This window comes from Balaenoptera musculus, chromosome 9, assembly GCF_009873245.2.
Source record: "Balaenoptera musculus isolate JJ_BM4_2016_0621 chromosome 9, mBalMus1.pri.v3, whole genome shotgun sequence".
Taxonomy (NCBI): domain Eukaryota; kingdom Metazoa; phylum Chordata; class Mammalia; order Artiodactyla; family Balaenopteridae; genus Balaenoptera; species Balaenoptera musculus.
The window spans coordinates 78256344-78278341 of NC_045793.1; the positions used below are offsets into that span (position 1 = coordinate 78256344).

The 21998-nt window shown below is 38.5% G+C and overlaps 1 protein-coding gene across 1 annotated transcript in view; it reads right to left on the minus strand.

Annotated features, from left to right (window-relative positions):
• The window catches only part of GRM3 (glutamate metabotropic receptor 3), a 235593-nt gene that overhangs the window by 64566 nt on the left and 149029 nt on the right, over nt 1–21998 (minus strand). Inside the window, exon 3 of the mRNA XM_036862769.1 lies at nt 18044–18899. Coding sequence (XP_036718664.1) covers nt 18044–18899 — 856 coding nt within the window. The remainder of the gene's footprint in view (nt 1–18043; nt 18900–21998) is intronic.

Consider the following 21998-nt stretch of genomic DNA (forward strand, 5'->3'; position numbering starts at 1 on the left):
CTAAAATATTAACAGATGAGTCCTGGAGTGGCTATGGGATTTGCCTCAAGTCACAGAGCCATGCAGTGGTACATCCAGAATGAATATGAACTTGGTGGATTTAGAGTCTCTTGCTTGGATTAGTGCTCATAATAATCTCTAGAGATTCTCCAACAACAAACATAAACAGGCTGGTTTTGCCTCCAGTCACATTTTTTTCCCCGCTTTGTTATATTGCCTTTACCTTGGAAGTTGAGGGGACATATCACTGAATAATGATCAAAGGACATGAATTCTAATCCAGGAGGGGTTCTTTTTCTTTGACCTTGGGTGAGAGACTTCATCTCTCCCATCCTCCATTTTCTCACCTATAAAATCATAAATAATAAGATCTACTCAACCTAGTTCATAGGATCTAGTTATAGTGTGTTTAAAAGTGTTTTAAAAATAATAGTGTTAAATGACATACATCTTCACAACTATTATTAGGATTTTAGGATTCTGAATTTTTGGCAAAGCCTTCATTTTTAGCTTCTTGACTGAGTGAGCTCTTGTGATGGGCCATCAAACATGAGGGACAAGAAACTAAACTCCTTGCCACACTGTGGCTTGAGACATGGTAAAAAGGAATGAGCCTGTGCACCCATGGAATTGTATTAATTCATTCAATCCCTGGTCTAATAGCTTGGATGACTAAATTTAAACTGAAGAGACCAGCAAAAAGGAGTGGATATCTACTCCTGGGATATCCACCTCTTGTTTTCTACTTCTGTTTTCAAATGAATTGATCTTACTGCACTTCTAAAAGTGTCTGTCAGAATCCTAAATATTGCTGCAACATTTTAAATAAAATTATGATATAATGTTCTAAAGAAAAATAAAACAAAGTAGACTTTCCTTTACCTTTTTTTTTTTTACACTGTTTAGCTACTAAATTAATTCAGCAGTAAAAGACGCTTGCAAGAAAAAGGAGAGAAAAAGAACTTTCTTTTAAAAAAATTAAATAAATTTCTGCACTGAAAAGGGAGGAATTGAATGGAGGAGGGATTATCCATAGGATATACTTATAGGAGAATTTAGGTAGGCAAAAGCAGTGAAGGAACTCATCTGTGGAAGTTGGCACTCTTGCTTTCCTTTTAGAAACATTTTATATATGTGTGTGTATATGTGTATGTGTATATATATATATATATGGCTTTTTTGTTTTATTTAAAATATTTCTGGAGTTGACACAGAGTTCTTAATGAATAAAAACGAAGAGGATATAAACAACCTCATTATCCAAAAGCTTGTTTTTTGATGATTGAGACATGATAAATTTTCTTTGTTTTCTATTTTTATTAAAATTGAGATAATCAAAGATTAAGGTTTTATTAGACTATAATATTTTAGGGACAGAGAAGATTTTTTAAGTACCCCAAGATGCTGGTATAGTGCTACCATGTGATCATCAGTGATTAGATAACCTATAAACAAATTTTGTGACAGAAAAATTCTTAAAAATAAAAAGTTGTAATTTCTGAAAGTACCAAAGGTATATTAAAATTTTTTAGAAAGAAAACCTGACTTGTGATGTGTGCTACAAAACAACCACCACTACCCAGCAATAAGAACACAACAGGAAAAACATGCAAATACATGAAACAAATCAACCCACAAAATTAATATGGTCTGGGATGGAAATTCTGGAAGGGTTTCAGACCCAGTATTTTCCCCCTTTCTTTTATCAATTTACTTTTAATTAAGTATTAAGGTTTATAATTAGAATGAGACAATGGGGTGACAGGAAAGAAAAATGCAGTCTTAAAGAGCGTTTAAGACACAGTGACCTATAGGCTGATTGCTCTTTTTTTGCAATTTACTATTGATTCTCAGAAATAACAGTATGATATCATGAATATTGATCTAGTGCGATTTGATGTTCTCAGAGGAAGGAGTAAAGTATATAATCGGAGGCTTCAGCTAAGCGTCATTCTTTATTGATGACACCATTATGGCAATTAATGAAAGAGTTAAATTCATTTTTGGATAATGAACATTTTGGAGCAATTTTTTATTATAACTGCAGCTGCACACAGTAAGCTGAGCCAAATGACAATGGGGCTGCCTCCTTTTTCTCAGTACAAACTTACTTTTTTCTCCTTCGTAAGCAACAGTGGAAAATTGTGTGTGATTAGGAAACAGTCTTAGGTTGGCTTTGGACGCTACTTAGCTTTGCAAATTTGAGAAAGTGATTTAACTCCTTTGGGTCTCATTTAAATCTTTAAACTTGGGGAAATAATATCTACTTAGCTGACAGGATTTCTGTGAGAATTAATGAATGAAATATAAAATGGCTATTGTCAGGCAGGTAGCAATCAATAATTTCTGGTTTCTTTTTCTTTTCATCCCTTCTTCAGATTAACACTTTACTGGTTTTAGCTGCAGTTCAGGGTTAAGATAATAGGATGGTGATCACAAACAATGTGATTTGGGAACATTTTATGCATTTTTATAGAAAGAGATTGAAAAGGCACATTTCAGATTTAATCTAAAAAATCAGATCAATACTTGACTCTTTAAGTTTAGTTTCCAAAAGAGGTCTGAATTTAATGCAAGTTAAACAGAAATGACACATTTAAAAAGTTATTAATATGCTGGTGTGGAATGATTGCTTCACCTGGAAAATCTTCTTTTCCCTCTCCACTTCTAACGAAAACTTAGTCATATCCAGTGTTATGTCTTTTAGGAAGCCTTTTCTAATCTTCCGCTCACTGTTGATTTCTCCTTTGTACCTACACATTATTCTACTTGTTCCTCTCTTAAAATGCCAAAGATAAAATGCTGTATGGTGTAAGTTATATTCTCTTACTGCCTTTACTAGTCATGAAGCTACTTGAGTGCAGAAAGGACTTAGTTACTCATTTTTTGCATCCTTTGCTGTACCGGACACTAATTCACTCTGAAAACCAAAGGTTCTCTGAAAAGTTTCAAAATTATACTATTTTTTAATACAGCAATTATGTTTGTCAAAGAGCACAAACTTCCAGTTATAAGATGAATAAGTTTGGGGGGAATCTAATGTATCCATACAGCATGGTGATTATAGCCAATAATACTGTATTGTATACTTGAAAGTTGCAAAGAGAATAGTTCTTAAATGTTCTCACCACAAAAAAAGTAATGGTAATTATGTGATGGGTTGGAGGTGTTAGCTAAGGCTATGATGGTAATCACTTTGTAATATATATGTATGTCAAATCAACATGTTGCACACTTTACACTTACAAAATGTTGTATGTCAATTATATCGCAAAAAGCTGGAAATGTTTTTTTAAATAATAAAGAAAAATATTAATGGCCAGTCTTAGAACATCTAATCATACTTGGGTCAGTGGCTTAGTTTGTGGATGAACATGAATTTGTATTTGAGATGTTATTTTGCAAATTTAATATAGGGTGAACTCTGTGCTAGTAAAATTGTTTATAGTTTTTGGATGGAATTAAATATTTGAATATTCTGAAATGTTATTTAGTACTATAACTTCTGGGGACTCTGCCACCTTATCAAATTCTAATTCATCTTAGACAGTGAAAAGAATCCTTTAACTCTCATAGTTGTGGAATGAAACACACCTAAGTGGAGTGTCTTTGTTACCTCAGGTACAATGCTAGGTGTTTGGGGAAAAAATGTGAAGGATGACTCTGTACTCTTGCCTGGTGATGTCACATATAGTGACTAAAGATAAACATGTCTTTAAACATATCTTTAAACATTTTAAATATAAAATGTGGACATTTGTTAAATATTTAAAGTAAGAGGGAGGTCACCCTCCTACACTGTTGGTGGGAATGTAGATTGGTACAGCCACTATGAAGAACATTATGGAGGTTCCTTAAAAAACTAAAAATAGAGCTACCATATGATCCAGCAATCCCACTCCTGGGCATATATCCGGAGAAAAACATGGTCCGAAAGGATACAGGCACCCCAATGTTCATTGCAGTGCTGTTTACAATAGCCAAGACAAGGAAGCACCCTAAATGTCCATCGACAGAGGAAGAGAGAAAGAAGATGTGGTACATATATACAATGGAATATTACTCAGCCATTAAACAGAATGAGATAATGCCATTTGCAGCAACATGGATGGACCTAGAGATTGGCATACTAAGTGAAGTAAGTCAGACAGAGAAAGAGAAGTATCGTATGATATCGCTTATATGTGGAATCTAAAAAGAAGTAATACAAATGAACTTATTTACAAAACAGAAACAGACTCATAGACTTAGAGAATGAACTTATGGTTACCAGCGGGGAAGGGTGAGGGGAAGGGATAGTTAGGGAGTTTGGAATTGACATGTACACACCGCTGTATTTAAAATGGATAACCAACAAGGACCTACTCTATAGCACAGGGAACTCTGCTCAATATTATGTAACAACCGATGTGGGAAAAGAATTTGAAAAAGAATAGATACATGTATATGTATAACTGAATCACTTTGCTGTACACCTGAAACTATCACAACATTGTTAATCAACTATACTCCAATATAAAATAAAAAGTTAAAAAAAAATAAAGAGGGAGGTCAGAAGAGTGACCTGTCCTTGAGTTCCTTAGCCATCTCCTCAGTGCCTACCTCAGCATATAACATCAGTTTCCTTAATCTTCGGAAGCTCTGCTCACTGCTCAGGCATTATGAGAGTTTTGCTAGGTTCCTAGGACGGTTTACTAAACTCGACTCCGGGAGACTTCCCAAAATCAGCTGCTCCATTAGATGACAATCTAATCTTTTAAAATTCGTTAGAGAACAGCCTTCTATTTCAGTATATGATTGCCACCCTAGTCAGGAATTTTTTTCTGAACCCACTGAAAATACTTCCTTTCTCTATGTTGGCGTTCTAGTGTTGTGTTGAGGATGAATATTAGCAGAAATATATATGAAAGTGGAAAAACATGTATTTTCAGCCCAACTGTGATAATATTTCCAGTGATTAGAAGCATTTAGAAGACTAGGTTATTGTGGGATAATACTGGGTGTCCCAAAGGTCACGAATGTAGGCTAAACTTATTTTTGAAGAATGTTAGTTATATTTTTAAAAAAATGCTCTGAATATTTTCTTCAGCCTCCAGACACCTTTACTGGTGATGTCCTTGTAAATATACTACAGTGTCCCAAAGTCTGGACACATAGAGGAAACAGCATATTCACTGTACTTTTTTTTTCCAATTAGCAAGGTGGTAGAATCCATTTCTTTCATACTTTATTGGGGATGATTATGTTTTTCTGCTTCATAGACAGGATGGCTTTTCAAATGGATCAAGAAAAATTAAGGATTATGAAATAATAATCATAGTAATAACAGTAACAACCATATGATCATAATAACAAGCAGCAGTAGCAGAAAGCTCAGGCCAAAGTGGAAAATTAGGTTTTCTAGAAGCTCCTGTTCTCCATTGTGTGACCTTACAATGAGAATCATTTCTCAAGCTTCTAGGCTACCAAAGCACAGATGCATGATGCATAAACAAATAAGTAATCACATGAGTGGTGTCCTTTGGGGGTTTAGATCTTATTCTGGTGACCCCAGGAAGCTGACCAGAGAGAAAGGGGCAAAAAAAAGTGCAGGATATTTATCTTTACGTTTTTGAAAATGCTTTTGATCAGCAGAGCTGGAACAAGTTTCTGTGCTTTTGTGGGAACCACAAATGTTCCAGGGGAGGAAGCGAGATCAAGAGCAGTTTGCTCTTTCAGGAACTTCAAAGCCCATTCATCTAAAGATGTGGCCATTACCATTTTGGCTTCCTCGCTGTGCCTTGGATGGCCCTGGACTTTTCAAGAGGAGAGCCTTGCTGGGTTGGGGCCAGCTCACACATATTCCTTAGAGTGCAGTGTCCCAGAAAATCTGCCCTTCCCAGCCTGTGCTCTGTGATTACCCCTCCAACCAGGAGTGAACCTTCTACCTACGGGAATGAGTCAGACGCAGAGGTGAATGGGCAGCAAGGCTGGACTACCCATTTTCTGCCTCTGCCCCTCTTTCAGGTGTGGACAATTGTAAACATAAGAACAAAGCTAGACCATCTCCGTGAGGTTCCAGGCCTCTGGTCTCAGTAGTCTGTTTCTTTGCTGGTACCAGGAGATAAGTGTGCCACAGGGAAAAAAAAAAAAAAAAAAAAAAGAGAAAGAAAGAAATAGAGAAAGAAAAGCAACTAACAAACGAATGAGCAAAAATCCTGTCACAGCTGAGTGTCCTACTATCCAGCCCATTATGACTACCAGGTCCAGCAGTAACAAGGAGATGCCCTCTTCACTTATAATTCAAGCCTTGGGAATAAGGCTTGAATTAAGATTTGTTCAGTGAATTTAGATTTATTCTGGACATAAGATACACAATGATTTTCCAATCCAAAGTAAAACTCAAAACCAAAATAGAACACAAAATTTAAGGCAACACCCTACTATTGCAGCCCCACTAATTCTTTTTTTAAATTGTTATTTTATGTTGGAGTATCATTGATTTACAATGTTGTGTTAGTTTCAGGTGTACAGCAAAGTTATACCTATATATATATCCATTCTTTTTCAGATTCTTTTCCCATATCGGTTATACAGAATATTGAGTATAGTTCCCTGTGTTATACAGTAGGTCCTGTTGATTATCTATTTTAAATATAGTAGTGTGTATATGTTAATTCCAACCTCCTAATTTATCCGCATCCCCCCTACTTTTCCTCTTTGGTAACCATAAATTTGTTTTCTAAGTCTGTAAGTCTGTTTCTGTTTTGTAAATAAGTACATTTGTATAATTTTTTTAGATTCCACATATAAGTGATATCATATGATATTTGTCTTTCTTTGTCTGACTTACTTCATTTAGTATGAAAATCTCTAGGTCCATCCATCTTGCTGCAAATGGCATTATTTCATTCTTTTTTATGCAGCCCCACTAGTTCTGCTTCTATACTTTGAGACTGTTCTGCGGACTGGCTGCTGGTATAAGCCCCATGAAGCTGGGACCCCATCTGTCTTGTTAACTGTTGGGTCTCCAGGTCCCAGCATAAAGTATAAACTTATCTTTGGAATCAATGGCTACATTCAGGACCTTATGGTTTGCTCTGTCACCTATTTATTATGTGATCTTGGATAAATTTCCTGTTGTGTAAAATTCTCAGTTTTTCCATTCTCAAACATTTTAGCCCAGGCCTGCAAATCACGCAAAGGAATGTTATGAGTGTTATTCCTAAGATAATGCATCCTCGACGCTGGCTGTGTCTTGGAGCACCTCTGGCAGTATGCACAGTAAGTGGGAGTGCTTTCTTTTTTCTTTTCATTTGGGTGCACTCTGGTTACCACGTCACCCTGACAGCTGAGTTCACTTTTATGTGCTTCAGTGAGTGAAGATCATAATGCTGACATCCTGAATTTCCAACTCTGTCAAGTGAGGAGTAGAAGCAAGTTCATCTTTCAGGAAGGCCTTTTGTAACTCTATGATTTTAGTCTATTCCATTTTCTGGAACTCGTCTCAGAATAAAAAGTGAGAGAGATTATATTGTACTGTGAACACATAAAATGACAGTGACATTGCATTTCTTTAAACGTTTAATAGCCCTCTCTGTTTCCTCTGTTTGTAACTGCCTTGGGTAGTTTAAGCTTTCCTTTTACATGATGAGTGCATGGAATTTTATTCAAAATAATTTGGGAAAGTCTCGTGCCACGAAACGTAATTCTCATTTAAATATTTATTTTAGAATTCAAGATGACATGGCTCTTTCAGATGGAGAAATTTTACTAATAAAAAATGCTTTGAAGTTTTTTTTTTTTTTTTTTTTAATATCGTAAGGTGTAGAGTCTAAGGCTCAGCTTCCAAAGTTCGGGTGTTTTATGAATCACCTTAGCTCCAAATAATTGAGAAAGTGTCCCAGGAGCATTAAAGGGATAATAAAAAGGAGCACAAGAAGAAACCTATTTTGAACTTATTTACTGATCGTCTTTCATTCCTTTAATAAACATTCCATTAATAGTGAGAGTATGTCAGAAACTGTGTTAGGTGTTTGGTATCAAAGTCCTCAACTTCCCAGAGTTCTTCTGTTACGTATAAAAGCAGCACTGGATCTGATGACTTGGATTTCAACCTTGTTCCCTGCCACTAACCAGATGATGATCTTGGGCAAATCACATTCACTTTTGGGGCTTCATCTATAAAACAGGGACAAACAAGAGATCCACTGCTAATGCTCTTTGGTTTTAAATTTGCCTCAAATACGAAGATAGAACATAACTAATGGACGGTGCTTAGGTTAAAAAAAAAAGCCAGCCATTCTAGAAGCATATACTTTTCTTTCTTGAAATTAATTTGTTAATGAAAAAAACATACACATTTAATTTTCACAAAAAGAATCCCATTATAAATCTATCGACTGTTTTTCTCATTCTGTATTCCTTCAGTAAACATTGATATAATGTGCAACTCTGTACCCGAAAATGTGTTGGGTATTTGAGATCAGAGATGAAACATATGTTCTCTGCCTTGAAAAAAGCTCACAATCTAGTAACGGAGATAGAGAAGGAAATATGAATTTGGGTGTTAAGTGCTATTTATAATCAACAAATATTTACTGAACGTCTCCTATGCTTGGGCTACATCAGTGAATAAAACCGACAATAATTTGTTTTCATGGAGTTTATATTCAAGTGTGAAGATCAAACAATAAAGAATAAACATGAAAATGTTAATGTGGTATGAGAGAAGGTGAAAAAATCATGGAGTAAATAAAAGTAGAGCAGGTTAAAGGGAAATAGGGCACACGTGGTGGGGTTGGAGGCAGTGAGTTGCAGTCTTAAGAAGGATTGCCAGGTGGGTCTCAGTAAGAGGCTGGGGTTTAAGTAAAGCTTGACGGAAGTAAGATGTCTGGGGAAAGGGCATTACAATCAGAGGGAACTGGGGGTGGGAAAGCCCTAAGTTTGGAAACAAAAGTGGCTGGAGTGAAGTGAGCAAGAGGGAGAGTAAAAGGTGATGACAGAGGAGCAGCAAGGGATTGCGGGGGGAGGGCAGATCAGGTAGGACCTTGTAGAACACTGTAAGGACTTTGACTGTGAGTGACATGGGGGAACTCCCTAAGAGGTTTTGAGCAGAGGAGTGGCTCGCTCTGGCTTACACTATAAAAGGGCATCCTGGCTGTTGTGTTGTGGCTGCGTTGGAGGTGGCCAAGAATAAATCAATTCGGAGACTATTCTAGGGATGCAGTGTTGAGGTGTTGCTGGCTTGGACCAGGGTAGTAGCAGTTGAGATGGAATAAGTGAAGGTGCTAGATAGGGCAGAAGGGGCTGGGGTGAGAGTGTTCTAGGTGGAGGAAACAGCATAGACAGAGGGCACAAAGGCAAAAATAAAGGCGCGTGCTTGGCGAACTGCAAGTAGTCTTAATGGAAGGAAGGGTGAATGCTGGGTGTGTGGCAGGAGATGAGTCTAGGGAAGTCATTAGATCTTACGCCAGGAGAATTTACTGTTTAGAAGAAACTTTAGCAAAGCATAGTTCTGCCAAATCTCTTTTGCAAAAGGAATATTCATATTGGGTTAACTTCAAGGAATGCGCATGGTGGCCATTGCTGGAACTTGCTAGTAGGGATATACCAAGGGACAGAGGATTATTCTCAGGAGGCTTAGCTCTTCCATTCTGAGAGGGCTAGAGCTCTAAGGGCATTGGCTACAACTGTCTGTCAGAAGAATCCCAGAGTAAATGCGTGGACTTCAGGCAGCTGGCTGGAAGAGGGCTTTTTTGATCTGAGCAAAGATTGTGTAGTGTTTGCTAAGCGTTCACTATTGTGCCTAGTCCACTACCTCAATATTCAAGTTAGAAAATCAGAGATACTACTTCAGAAAAAAAAAATGTAAAACAGACGTGCTTTTCAACAGCTAACTAGGTTAGCCTTATTATTTAATATACATATTTAGCTAATTCATCATCTCAGTATCCTCCAGTAGTAAGGCATTTTCTTGTCCAAGTCTCACTGCTATGCATATGTACCTGGTGGCTGGTCTAAATTCCCTCTTTTCTGTAGTTGGAATCTGTTTTTCACCCTTCTATTCTCTTCAGAGATGGAGAATGATTGGTAATGTCAAGCAAATTGAGAAGGTGAAAATAGCACTTTGTGGTCAGGTCTGCACAGCCAAACTAAATTGTAGAATCAAACTCAGTAATTGAACAAGTAGACAAAAAGAAGATCCTGTTGGGTGATCCTCTCGGCCTGAACCAAGATGGCGGAGTAGAAGGACGTGCTCTCACTCCCTCTTGTGAGAACACCAGAATCACAACTAGCTGCTGGACAGTCATCGACAGGAAGACACTAGAACTCACCAAAAAAGATACCCCACATCCAAAGACAAAGGAGAACCCACAGTGAGATGGTAGGAGGGGCACAATCACAGTAAAATCAAATCCCATAACTGCTGGGTGGGTGACTCACAGACTGGAGAACACTTATACCACAGAAGTCCACCCACTGGAGTGAAGGTTCTGAGCCCCACATCAGGCTTCCCAACCTGGGGGTCTGGCAACAGGAGGAGGAATTCCTAGAGAATCAGACTTTGAAGGCTAGTGGGATTTGATGGCAGGACTTTGACAGGACTGGGGGAAACAGAGACTACACTCTTGGAGGGCACACACAAAGTAGTGTGCACATCGGGACCCAGGGGAAGGAGCAGTGACCCCATAGGAGACTGAACCAGACCTACCTGCTAGTGTCAGAGGGCCTCCTGCAGAGGCGGGGGGTGGCTGTGGCTCACCGTGGGGACAAGGACACTGGCAGCAGAAGTTCTGGGAAGTACTCCTTGGTGTGAGCCCTCCCAGAGTCTGCCATTAGCCCCACCAAAGAGCCCAGGTAGGCTCCAGTGTTGGGTTGCCTCAGGCCAAACAACCAACAGTGAGGGCACCCAGCCCCACCCATCAGCAGTCAGGTGGATTAAAGTTTTACTAAGCTCTGCCCACCAGAGCAACAGTCAGCTCTACCCACCACCAGTCCCTCCCATCAGGAAACTTGCACAAGCCTCTTAGATAGCCTCATCCACCAGAGGGCAGACAGCAGAAGCAAGAAGAACTGCAATCCTGCAGCCTGTGGAACAAAAACCACATTCACAGAAAGATAGACAAGATGAAAAGGCAGAGGGCTATGTACCAGATGAAGGAACAAGATAAAACCCCAGAAAAACAACTAAATGAAGTGGAGATAGGCAACCATCCAGAAAAAGAATTCAGAATAATGATAGTGAAGATGATCCAGGACCTCGGAAAAAGAATAGAGGCAAAGATCAAGAAGATGCAAGAAATATTTAACAAAGACCTAGAAGAATTAAAGAACAAACAAACAGAGATGAACAATACAATAACTGAAATGAAAACTACACTAGAAGGAATCAATAGCAGAATAACTGAGGCAGAAGAAAGGATAAGTGACCTGGAAGACAGAATAGTGGAATTCACTGCTGCGGAGCAGAATAAAGAAAAAAGAATGAAAAGAAATGAAGACAACTTAAGAGATCTCTGGGACAATATTAAATGCAACAACATTCACATTGTAGGGGTCCCAGAAGGAGAAGAGAGAGAGAAAGGACCCGAGAAAATATTTGAAGAGATTATAGTCGAAAACTTCCGTAACATGGGAAAGGAAATAGCCACCCAAGTTCAGGAAGAGCAGAGAGTCCCATACAGGATAAACCCAAGGAAAAACACGCTGAGACACATAGTAATCAAATGGGCAAAAATTAAAGACAAAAATTATTGAAAGCAGCAGGGGAAAAATGACAAATAACATACAAGGGAACTCCCATAAGGTTTACGGCTGATTTCTCAGCAGAAACTCTACAAGCCAGAAGGGATTGGCATGATATAGTTAAAGTGATGAAAGGGCAGAACCTACAACCAAGATTACTCTACCCGGCAAAGATCTCATTCAGATTCGATGGAGAAATCAAAAGCTTTACAGACAAGCAAAAGCTAAAAGAATTCAGCACCACCAAACCAGCTCTACAACAAATGCTAAAGGAACTTCTCTAAGTGGGAAACACAAGAGAAGAAAAGGACCTACAAAAACAAACCCAAAACAATCAAGAAAATGGTCATAGGAACATACATATTGATAATTACCTTAAACGTGAATGGATTAAATGCTCCAACCAAAAGACACAGCCTTGCTGAATGGATACAAAAACAAGACCCATCTATATGCTGTCTACAAGAGACCCACTTCAGACCTAGGGACACATACAGACTGAAAGTGAGGGGATGGAAAAAGATATTCCATGCAAATGGAAATCAAAAGAAAGCTAGAGTAGCAATACTCATATCAGATCAAATAGACTTTAAAATAAAGAATGTTACAAGAGACAAGGAAGGACACTACACAATAATCAAGGGATCAATCCAAGAAGAAGATATAACAATTATAAATATATATGCACCCAACATAGGAGCACCTCAATACATAAGGCAACTGCTAACAACTATAAAAGAGGAAACTGACAGTAGCACAATAATAGTAGGGGACTTTAACACCTCACTTACACCAATGGACAGATCATCCAAAATGAAAATAAATAAGAAAACAGAAGCTTTAAATGACACAATGGACCAGATCGATTTAATTTATATTTATAGGACATTCCATCCAAAACAGCAGGTTACACTTTCTTCTCAAGTGCGCACGGAACATTCTCCAGGATAGATCCCATCTTGGGTCACAAATCAAGCCTCAGTAAATTTAAGAAAATTGAAATCATATCAAGCATCTTTTCTGACCACAACGCTATGAGATTAGAAATGAATTACAGGGAAAAAAACCGTAAAAAACACAAACGCATGGAGGCTAAACAATACGTTACTAAATAACCAAGAGATCACTGAAGAAGTCAAAGAGGAAATCAGAAAATACCTAGAGACAAATGACAATGAAAACACGATAATCCAAAACCTATGGGATGCAACAAAAGCAGTTCTAAGAGGGAATTTTATAGCTATACAAACCTACGTCAAGAAACAAGGAAAATCTCAAATAAACAATCTAACCTTACACCTGAAGGAACTAGAGAAAGAAGAACAAACAAAACCCAAAGTTAGCAGAAGGAAGGAAATCATAAAGATCAGAGCAGAAATAAATGAAATAGAAACAAAGAAAACAATAGCTAAGATCAATAAAACTAAAAGCTGGTTCTTTGAGAACATAAACAAAATTGATAAACCATTAGCCAGACTCATCAAGAAAAAGAGGGAGAGGACTCAAATCAATAAAATTAGAAATGAAACAGGAGAAGTTACAACAGACACCACAGAAATACAAAGCATCTTAAGAGACTGCTACAAGCAGCTCTATGCCAATAAAATGGACAACCTGGAAGAAATGGAAAAATTCTTAGAAAGGTATAACCTTCTAAGACTGAACCAGGAAGAAATAGAAAATATGAACAGACCAATCACAAGTAATGAAATTGAAACTGTGATTAAAAATCTTCCAACAAACAAAAGTCCAGGACCAGATGGCTTCACAGGTGAATTCTATCAAACATTTAGAGAAGAGCTAACACCCATCCTTCTCAAACTCTTCCAAAAAATTGCAGAGGAAGGAACACTCCCAAACTCATTCTATGAGGCCACCATCATCCTGATACCAAAACCAGACAAAGATACTACAAAAAAAGAAAATTACACACTAATATCACTGATGAATATAGATGCAAACATCCTCAACAAAATGCTAGCAAACAGAATCCAACAACACATTAAAAGGATCATATTCCATGATTAAGTGGGATTTAGCCGAGGGATGCAAGGATTCTTCAATATACGCAAATCAATCAATGTGATACACCATATTAACAAACTGAAGAATAAAAACCATATGATCATCTCAATAGATGCAGAAAAAGCTTTTGACAAAATTCAACACCAATTTATGATAAAAACTCTCCAGAAAGTGGGCATAGAGGGAACCTACCTCAACATAATAAAGGCCATATACGACAAACCCACAGAAAACATCATTCTCAATGGTGAAAAACTGAAAGCATTTCCTCAAAGATCAGGAACAAGACAAGGATGTCCACTCTCACCACTATTATTCAACATAGTTTTGGAAGACCTAGCCACGGCAATCAGAGAAGAAAAAGAAATAAAAGGAATACAAATTGGAAAAGAAGAAGTAAACCTGTCACTGTTTGCAGATGACATGACACTATACATAGAGTATCCTAAAGATGCCACCAGAAAACTACTAGAGCTAATCAATGAATTTGGTAATGTTGCAGGATACAAAATTGATGCACAGAAATCTCTTGCATTCCTATACACTAATGATGAAGAATCTGAAAGAGAAATTAAGGAAACACTCCCATTTACCGTTGCAGCAAAAACAATAAAATGCCTAGGAATAAACCTGCCTAGGGAGACAAAAGACCTGTATGCAGAAAAGTATAAGACACTGATGAAAGAAATTAACGATGATGCCAACAGATGGAGAGATATACCATGTTCTTGGATTGGAAGAATCAATATTGTGAAAATGACTATACTACCCAAAGCACTCTACAGATTCAATGCAATCCCTATCAAATTACCCATGGCATTTTTTAAGGAACTAGAACAAAAAAATCTTAAAATTTGTATGGAGACACAAAAGACCCCGAATAGCCAAAGCAGTCTTGAGGGAAAAAAACGGAGCTGGAGGAATCAGACTCCCTGACTTCAGACTATACTACAAAGCTACAGTAATCAAGACAATATGGTACTGGCACAAAAACAGAAACATAGATCAATGGAACAAGATAGAAATCCCAGAGATAAACCCACGCACCTATGGTCAACTAATCTATGACAAAGGAGGCAAGGATATACAATGGAGAAAAGATATTCTCTTCAATAAGTGGTGCTGGGAAAACTGGACAGCTACATGTAAAAGAATGAAATTAGGCCACTCCCTAGCACCATACACAAAAATATACTCAAAATGGATTCGAGACCCAAATGTAAGACCAGACACTATAAAACTCTTAGAGGAAAATATAGGAAGAACACTCTTTGACATAAATCACAGCAAGATCTTTTTTGATCCACCACCTAGAGTCATGGAAATAAAAAGAAAAATAAACAAATGGGACCTAATGAAAGTTAAAAGCTTTTGCACAACAAAGAAAACCATAAAGAAGACGAAAAGGCAACCCTCACAATGGAAGAAAATATTTGCAAACGAATCAACAGACAAAGGATTAATCTCCAAAATATATAAACAGCTCATGTAGCTCAATATTAAAAAAAAATAACCCAATCCAAAAATGGGCAGAAGACCTAAATAGACATTTCTCCAAAGAAGACATACAGATGGCCAAGAATCACATGAAAAGCTGCTCAACATCACTAATTATTAGAGAAATGCAAATCAAAACTACAATGAGGTATCACCTCACACCAGTTAGAATGGGCATCATCTGAAAATCTACAAACAACAAGTACTGGAGAGGGTGTGGAGAAAAGGGAACCCTATTGCACTGTTGGTGGGAATGTAAATTGATACAGCCACTATGGAGAACAGTAAGGAGGTTCCTTAAAAAACTAAAAATAGAAGTACCATATGATCCAGCAATCCCACTACTGGGCATATACCCTGAGAAAACCATAATTCAAAAAGACACATGCACCCCAATGTTCATTGCAGCACTATTTACAATAGCCAGGTCATGGAAGCAACCTAAATGCCCATCAACAGACCAATGGATAAAGACTATGTGGTACATATATACAATGGAATATTACTCAGCCATAAAAAGGAATGAAATCGGGTCATTTGTTGAGACGTGGATGGATCTAGAGACTGTCATACAGAGTGAAGTAAGTCAGAAAGGGAAAAACAGATATCGTATATTAACGCATGTATGTGGACCCTAGAAAAATGGCACAGATGAACTGGTTTGCAGGGCAGAAGTTGAGACACAGATGTAGAGAACAAACGTATGGACACCAAGCGAGGAAAGCAGCAGGGGGGTGGGGGGTGCTGGTGTGATGAATTGGGCGATTGGGATTGACATGTATACACTGATGTGTATAAACTGATGACTAATAAGAACCTGCTGTATAAAAAAATAAATAAAATAAAATTCAAAAATTCAAAAAAAAAAAGAAGATCCTGTTGTTTTATTTATCCAAATAATGGCCTTATTTTTTCACTTTTCTTTGCCATTTCAGACTCAGTCAGTGAAATGAAGGAAAATATTTTGCTTACAGAAAACACCTTGTAAAGGCTCTCTGAAATCCAAGAGGTTTGTTTCTATTAGCTGTTGATGAATGGATATATTTGTATATTTGCATACTAAGGAGTAATGAACTAGAATAACAGAGTTAATTAATACTTGTGGTGCATAAAGATAAATGGTTACCCCAAGGGTGGTCTGAAAGGGGAGAAGGATGCTAATCTTATCCATCTTTAAGAATTAAGTGCATTGTAGATGCTATTTATAGATACCTGAGAGTTCATTTATATTTAGAGTAAAGATATTCTTTTTTACTGACTCTGTGGTCCAATCTTATATTCTGGAGATGTCAGTGTGAACTGATCTGGGATTTTAAGATAAACCCTGAATTAATAAATAAATATGTGGAACACACACACAAACACACACATTCCTATATGGAATATACCTGTGGGAGTACAGGGCACAGGAAAGTTTTAATCTTTACCATTTACAGTGGTCATTCTAATGATAAAGGTGGTATCCATCAGATGAATAGGAGGGAATACTGACATAATTGATCTCCACTACTCTTGGCTCCCTCTGGGTGGAATGAAGAAAGGATGTGCAAAAATGCAGTCTGGTAATTTTTGTGCTTATTTTTAAGGCTAGTTTAGGGGTTAGAGTTCTAGAATAGGAGCCAATTGTCATAAGGTCTTTTCTCAGTACTACCAGTGATTTTTCAGGCCATTTGACTTCTGAGTGATTATCGGTAAGGGAGATGTGAGAACTGCCACTTGCTCCAATGATAGTATGATTTGAGCATACAAACTTTCATGTCTTGGATGATAAATCAATTGAAACAGACTCTGCAGACTAGAATGATGCCCTAGTGGCATGGGAGATGATTAGCAATTTAGACAATGAAAGCATTTTATCACTGTAATATTTTTGGCATCAAAATCTTTTGTGCCCAATAATATTACTTACCATTTTAGAATTTAGGATTAAGCTAAAATCCCCAAAACTAGTACCTTAATGCACTGATATCACATGCACCTTAGAGGGGAATACAGTTCTATAGATTTCTTGCTTTTTATATATTAGTAGTGCATTAAAACACAGTGCTATATTGAGAAATGTTTAGACCATATTTATAAAGAAATGAAGGAGCAGCAATAACCACTTTGAATACAGCTTTGGATGTTCACGCCTGTATCAGAATGACTTCCATCAGTCTTCAGTTTGCTTAAAGTCAAGCTCCCAGGAAAACAGTTTCATTTCATAACATCAGTTGAGAAAATCCACAGCTCTAAATACTGACATGGAAATGTTGCTGTACAGCAGAAGACATAAACTCAAATGCCTGGAATCACCATGCTGAGTATCTTTCCCTCTCCCTCCCTAATTAGGCTCTGGGAAAAGAGTGACTTTTTTCTCTCCCCCACTGAGAAAGTTATGAGACTCTTTTGGTCAAATCACCCAGAAGGAAAGCTTGGAAGTTCCTGTTCCTTAGAGAGTTGCCAATTCTGCTAAAGAAGATTAAATGCCCATATCACACGTGTCATATCCTACAGCTAATCACAAGAAAGAGAATAAATGTAGCATGGCCCGCATCTAGGCAGCTACCACAGATCAGTCCAGCCTAGGGGGCCTTTCAGTTTCATGTGGTGTACCAGCCAAGATATTCACTCAAAAATAAGTAAGAACATCAAAAAGCCATTGTATTGCATCTTGGAATATTTCACAGTTTGAACCCCTTGTGTAGCTCTGAAAAAAAAAAAAAAAAGATTTCTGAGTCGGGGGCAGAGGTATTTGATTCCTCTTTGATGCACTGTTTGCACCATAGAAGATGATTAAAGGCTCCTCGCTTACCTGTGAAGTTGATTTTCAGCAAGTAATCTCTGTACAACTTCTTTCCGTCCAGGATCCTCATGGCGTCGCAGAGCTTGGTGGTGTTGGGACAGAGGGTGCGCTGCATTTTGTGCAGCGCGTGGGCCATGGCGTACACCGCGTTCACCACGAACATGATCTTGGATTCTTGCTCGTAGTTGCTGCTGTCGATGGCCAGGTGCTTGTCGCAAGGGCGCCGGTGGTTGTGCTTGTTCTGGAGGCTACACTGGAACTTCTGCTCCCAGAAGTCCCGGAACCAGGGGTTGCGGTGGTTGCTGTAGGGGCTGAGGCTCTGGAAGTAGCGGTCGAACGGGCGGACGCGCTGGGAGGCGAGCTCCAGCGTGATGGCGCCGTCGGCCACGTGCTCGCTGCCCTTGACGATGCTCTCCTGCGCGCCCCAGCCGTCGCTCGCCACCCAGGTGAAGGAGGCGTTGGCGCGGCTGGCGGCGGCGATGAGCTCGCGCGAGTCGTCGCTGCGCATGAAGAGGACCACGACGCGCGCGTTGGGCTTCTGCAGCAGCTCGCGGATCACGCTGTCGTAGGACTTGCGGATGTTGGAGCGACCCACCTTCTCCGCCGTGGCGATGCAGATGTTGCGCAGGCGGGCTTCCTGCTCGAAGGCCTCGATCCCTGTCTCCCCGTAGTCGCCCTCGGAGGCCACAGTGGACACGTAGGTCCAGTTGAAGAAACGCAAGATCTCGGCCATGGCTTTGGCCTGGTAGAAGTCGGGGGGCACGGTCCTGGCAAAATAATCATAGCGCGACTTGTCGCTGAGCTTGGCGCTGGTGGACGCGTAGCTTATCTGCGGGATCTGGAACAGCCTCAGTAGGTTGGCCACCTGGGGGAGGGAGACAGGGGAGGTACCATTTTTAGAAACCCAGAGGTAACTGACTGCACCTGAAAGATGAAAGATAGCAGGCCTTTACCCAGCTCCCTTTTCACCTCTAGATCGCTAAGCTTTTCTGGACGCTTTGCCAGATACTTCCCTGGATACTGTATTTGGGGTATTAGGGAATAGGTTCCAAGCAGGTAATTCAAGGGTGGGGAAAAGACAAAGAGAAATGAGAAGGGCACTCCTCTTTCTCTCCTAGACTTTATAATAGACGCTCTTCCAGGATCAATCCTGTGCAGGTGTCCCAGTGAGGTTGTTTTAAGTTTCTGGGGTCCTCTTATAACTAACTCAGTCTAACAATGAACTACAGTGAATTGGCCAAATTAGGTTTTTAGACAACTTGGCTGCGGTTGTATAGAAAGAGGCTGGGTGTTGTCTAATTCTCACTTCCCCCTCTTTTGCTAAAAACAGCAGTCTCTGAAAGAGTTTAATTTGGGAACTGTATGCCACATGGACAGTCCACATTAGACATTTATTATCTAGGTTAAGCCAAAAAAAAAAAAAATTCATTTTTTTTTGGTCCATGCCAAATTTTAGGCATATGCCTTTCTAAACTTCTGACGAGCTTGACCAACATTTTCTTTGCCTTTTTAACATTTTGTTTCTGTTTGGACTATACATAGTCCAAGGATACAAATGCTATTCTTATGATATTTTTGATTAAAAAGCAAATAAGGAAGTATCGAGGACCTGGTCAAAAAAAAGAACCATTTACTTTAAAATGTTTACTTATTTTGAATAAAGAATGTAAAATTGTTATAATTTACCCATCAATAATATTTCACTGTTTTTATTTATTACAGAATAAAAAAGGAAAGTGACACTAGCGTATCAAGGAGCATTTTATGCTTAGAGTATTTGTGAAATTTATACATTTAAAAATATATACACAGATTATATGTAAATCTAATAATAAATTTGTTTTTATTTTTCCTGGCTACCTACCTCGCGTATTCTGAACATTTCTATCTCTTCACTGACTTTAGTTACATAATATACTAAGTGGACTTTAATTGGAAACAACGTTGAATATTCCAATATACTCTATGAGTACTTTGAAATTTCCCTTCTGGAAATTGTGGTTTCAGGTTTATATTTGACATGTAGGAAGCACAGCTTGAAATAGGCAGCTGTTAGCAAAGAGCACAAGTAATATCAAACAACTGACAGCTGAGTCCTGATTAATCATCATTTCATCTGGCAACAGAAACCAACAGCCAAATTCATACACAGCCACGTGGCATGTTCTTAGATATCGGGCCTGTTATTAAAACCAACCCTTAATGTAGCCCAGAGCTATCAAAAATGTTTTCCGTATCTTTTCAAAACCTGGTACCTCTCACGTAACTACAAAGAGAACAGCAAGAAAATCTGGTGCTTAGCACACAATATAATGCAAATTTAGGATCCAGATATTTTTTGCATTTGGTAAAGACTCTTTTTTAATATATATCCTAGGATGTGAGTGAATTTTGGGGAATGGAGGTGAGTGGATGGGTGAGTGGGTAGATGAAGGCTAGTATGCCATTTACTTTTTCTTTTCTCACGCCTAGACACCCTGAACAAAATGACCTCTATTGGTTCATTTGAACAGGGGGGTGTTGCTTCTTTACTCAGCCTGATTGAGATGGCACTGAGCCAGTACTGTCCTCACTTCTGTACTGAGTACCTGGCTTCTTTCGGATGCAAGTACCACTGTGGCAGACTGGTGATAAGAGCCCTGTCTGTGCATGGGCTTGGCTTGATTCTGGAGTTTCTGGGTGACACTGGAGAGGCCATCTCTTCTGGATGCTACAGTTTTCTAATCTTCAGGTTCTATTCATCAGGACCTGAACCCCTCAGGGAGGCAGAGAATGAAAGCACCAGAAAAATGCCCAGAGACATCATTTTCTGGCACCTAGGAACCACAGTGAAAGGGTCCTAAACTGCTGAAACTTTTTTTCTCCCGGAGGGATATGAGTAATGAAAAGCTGCTGAAGAAAAAAAGTTCTTGTCTTTTGACGGATAGGATCCTGTGGCTTCATTCTACCTCTCCAGGATATCTGAGAACAATTTCCAAACAAGGCAGACTGTACAAGACAGGGAAGTAACCATAGAATGATGGAAATATGGAGAAGATTGTCTGGACTGGGAAGGAGCCCAGTGAGCTGTAGCATGGGTGGGAAGATGGTGGGTTAGAATAAAACTGCAACTATTGCCATCATTTTAAGAGTAGTTATCTGATATACACAGTACTGTATATAAAATAGATAAACAATACAGACCTACTGTATAGTTCAGGGAACTGTATTCAATATCTTGTAATACATATCATGGGAAAGAATCTGAAGAATATATATATGCATATATATCTGAATCACTTTGCTACACATCTGAAACTAACACAACTTTATAAATCAACTCTACTTCAATAATAAAAAGAATAGTTATATGTGTGTGTGTTTAATGAGGAAACTACAGCCTACTTTAGAAAAAGGAGGCATATTTAGTGAGCTAAACATGAGAATGGAACACTCATAAAGAAGCAAGTATAATCTCAATTGTATTACCTATATTAAATAGCATGGAGCAATCATATCGTCAAAATTATGATGTTCAGAGTTACATTAGAAACACATGTGATGCAAGTGAATGATAGAACAAAGTGTTGAAGTCCTTTTGTCATGGTGAACTGTTCATTTTAAAACTAGTTTCCTTAGATTATAAGAGTAAAAATGCTTAATGTAAAAGAGTAAATACTACAGAAATCAGCAGATTATAAATCTCCCTTCCTTTCCCTCCCTCACCCACCCCAACCTGATTTCTAGAGAAGAATAAAGTTCTTTGTTTGGTTTGTGCATTTTCAAAATGTATTTATACTGTTGTGAAACCAGTTGCTAATGTACTGGGTATTTATGTGTATATTTTCTCCTTTGATATTCACAACTGCCTTTTATGATGGATATTGTTTTCTCCATTTTAGAGGTGCACAAACTGAGTTCTGCTAGATGAAGAAACTTGTTCATAATGATATGATTAGAAAGTGAGGGCAAAATCAAGATTCAG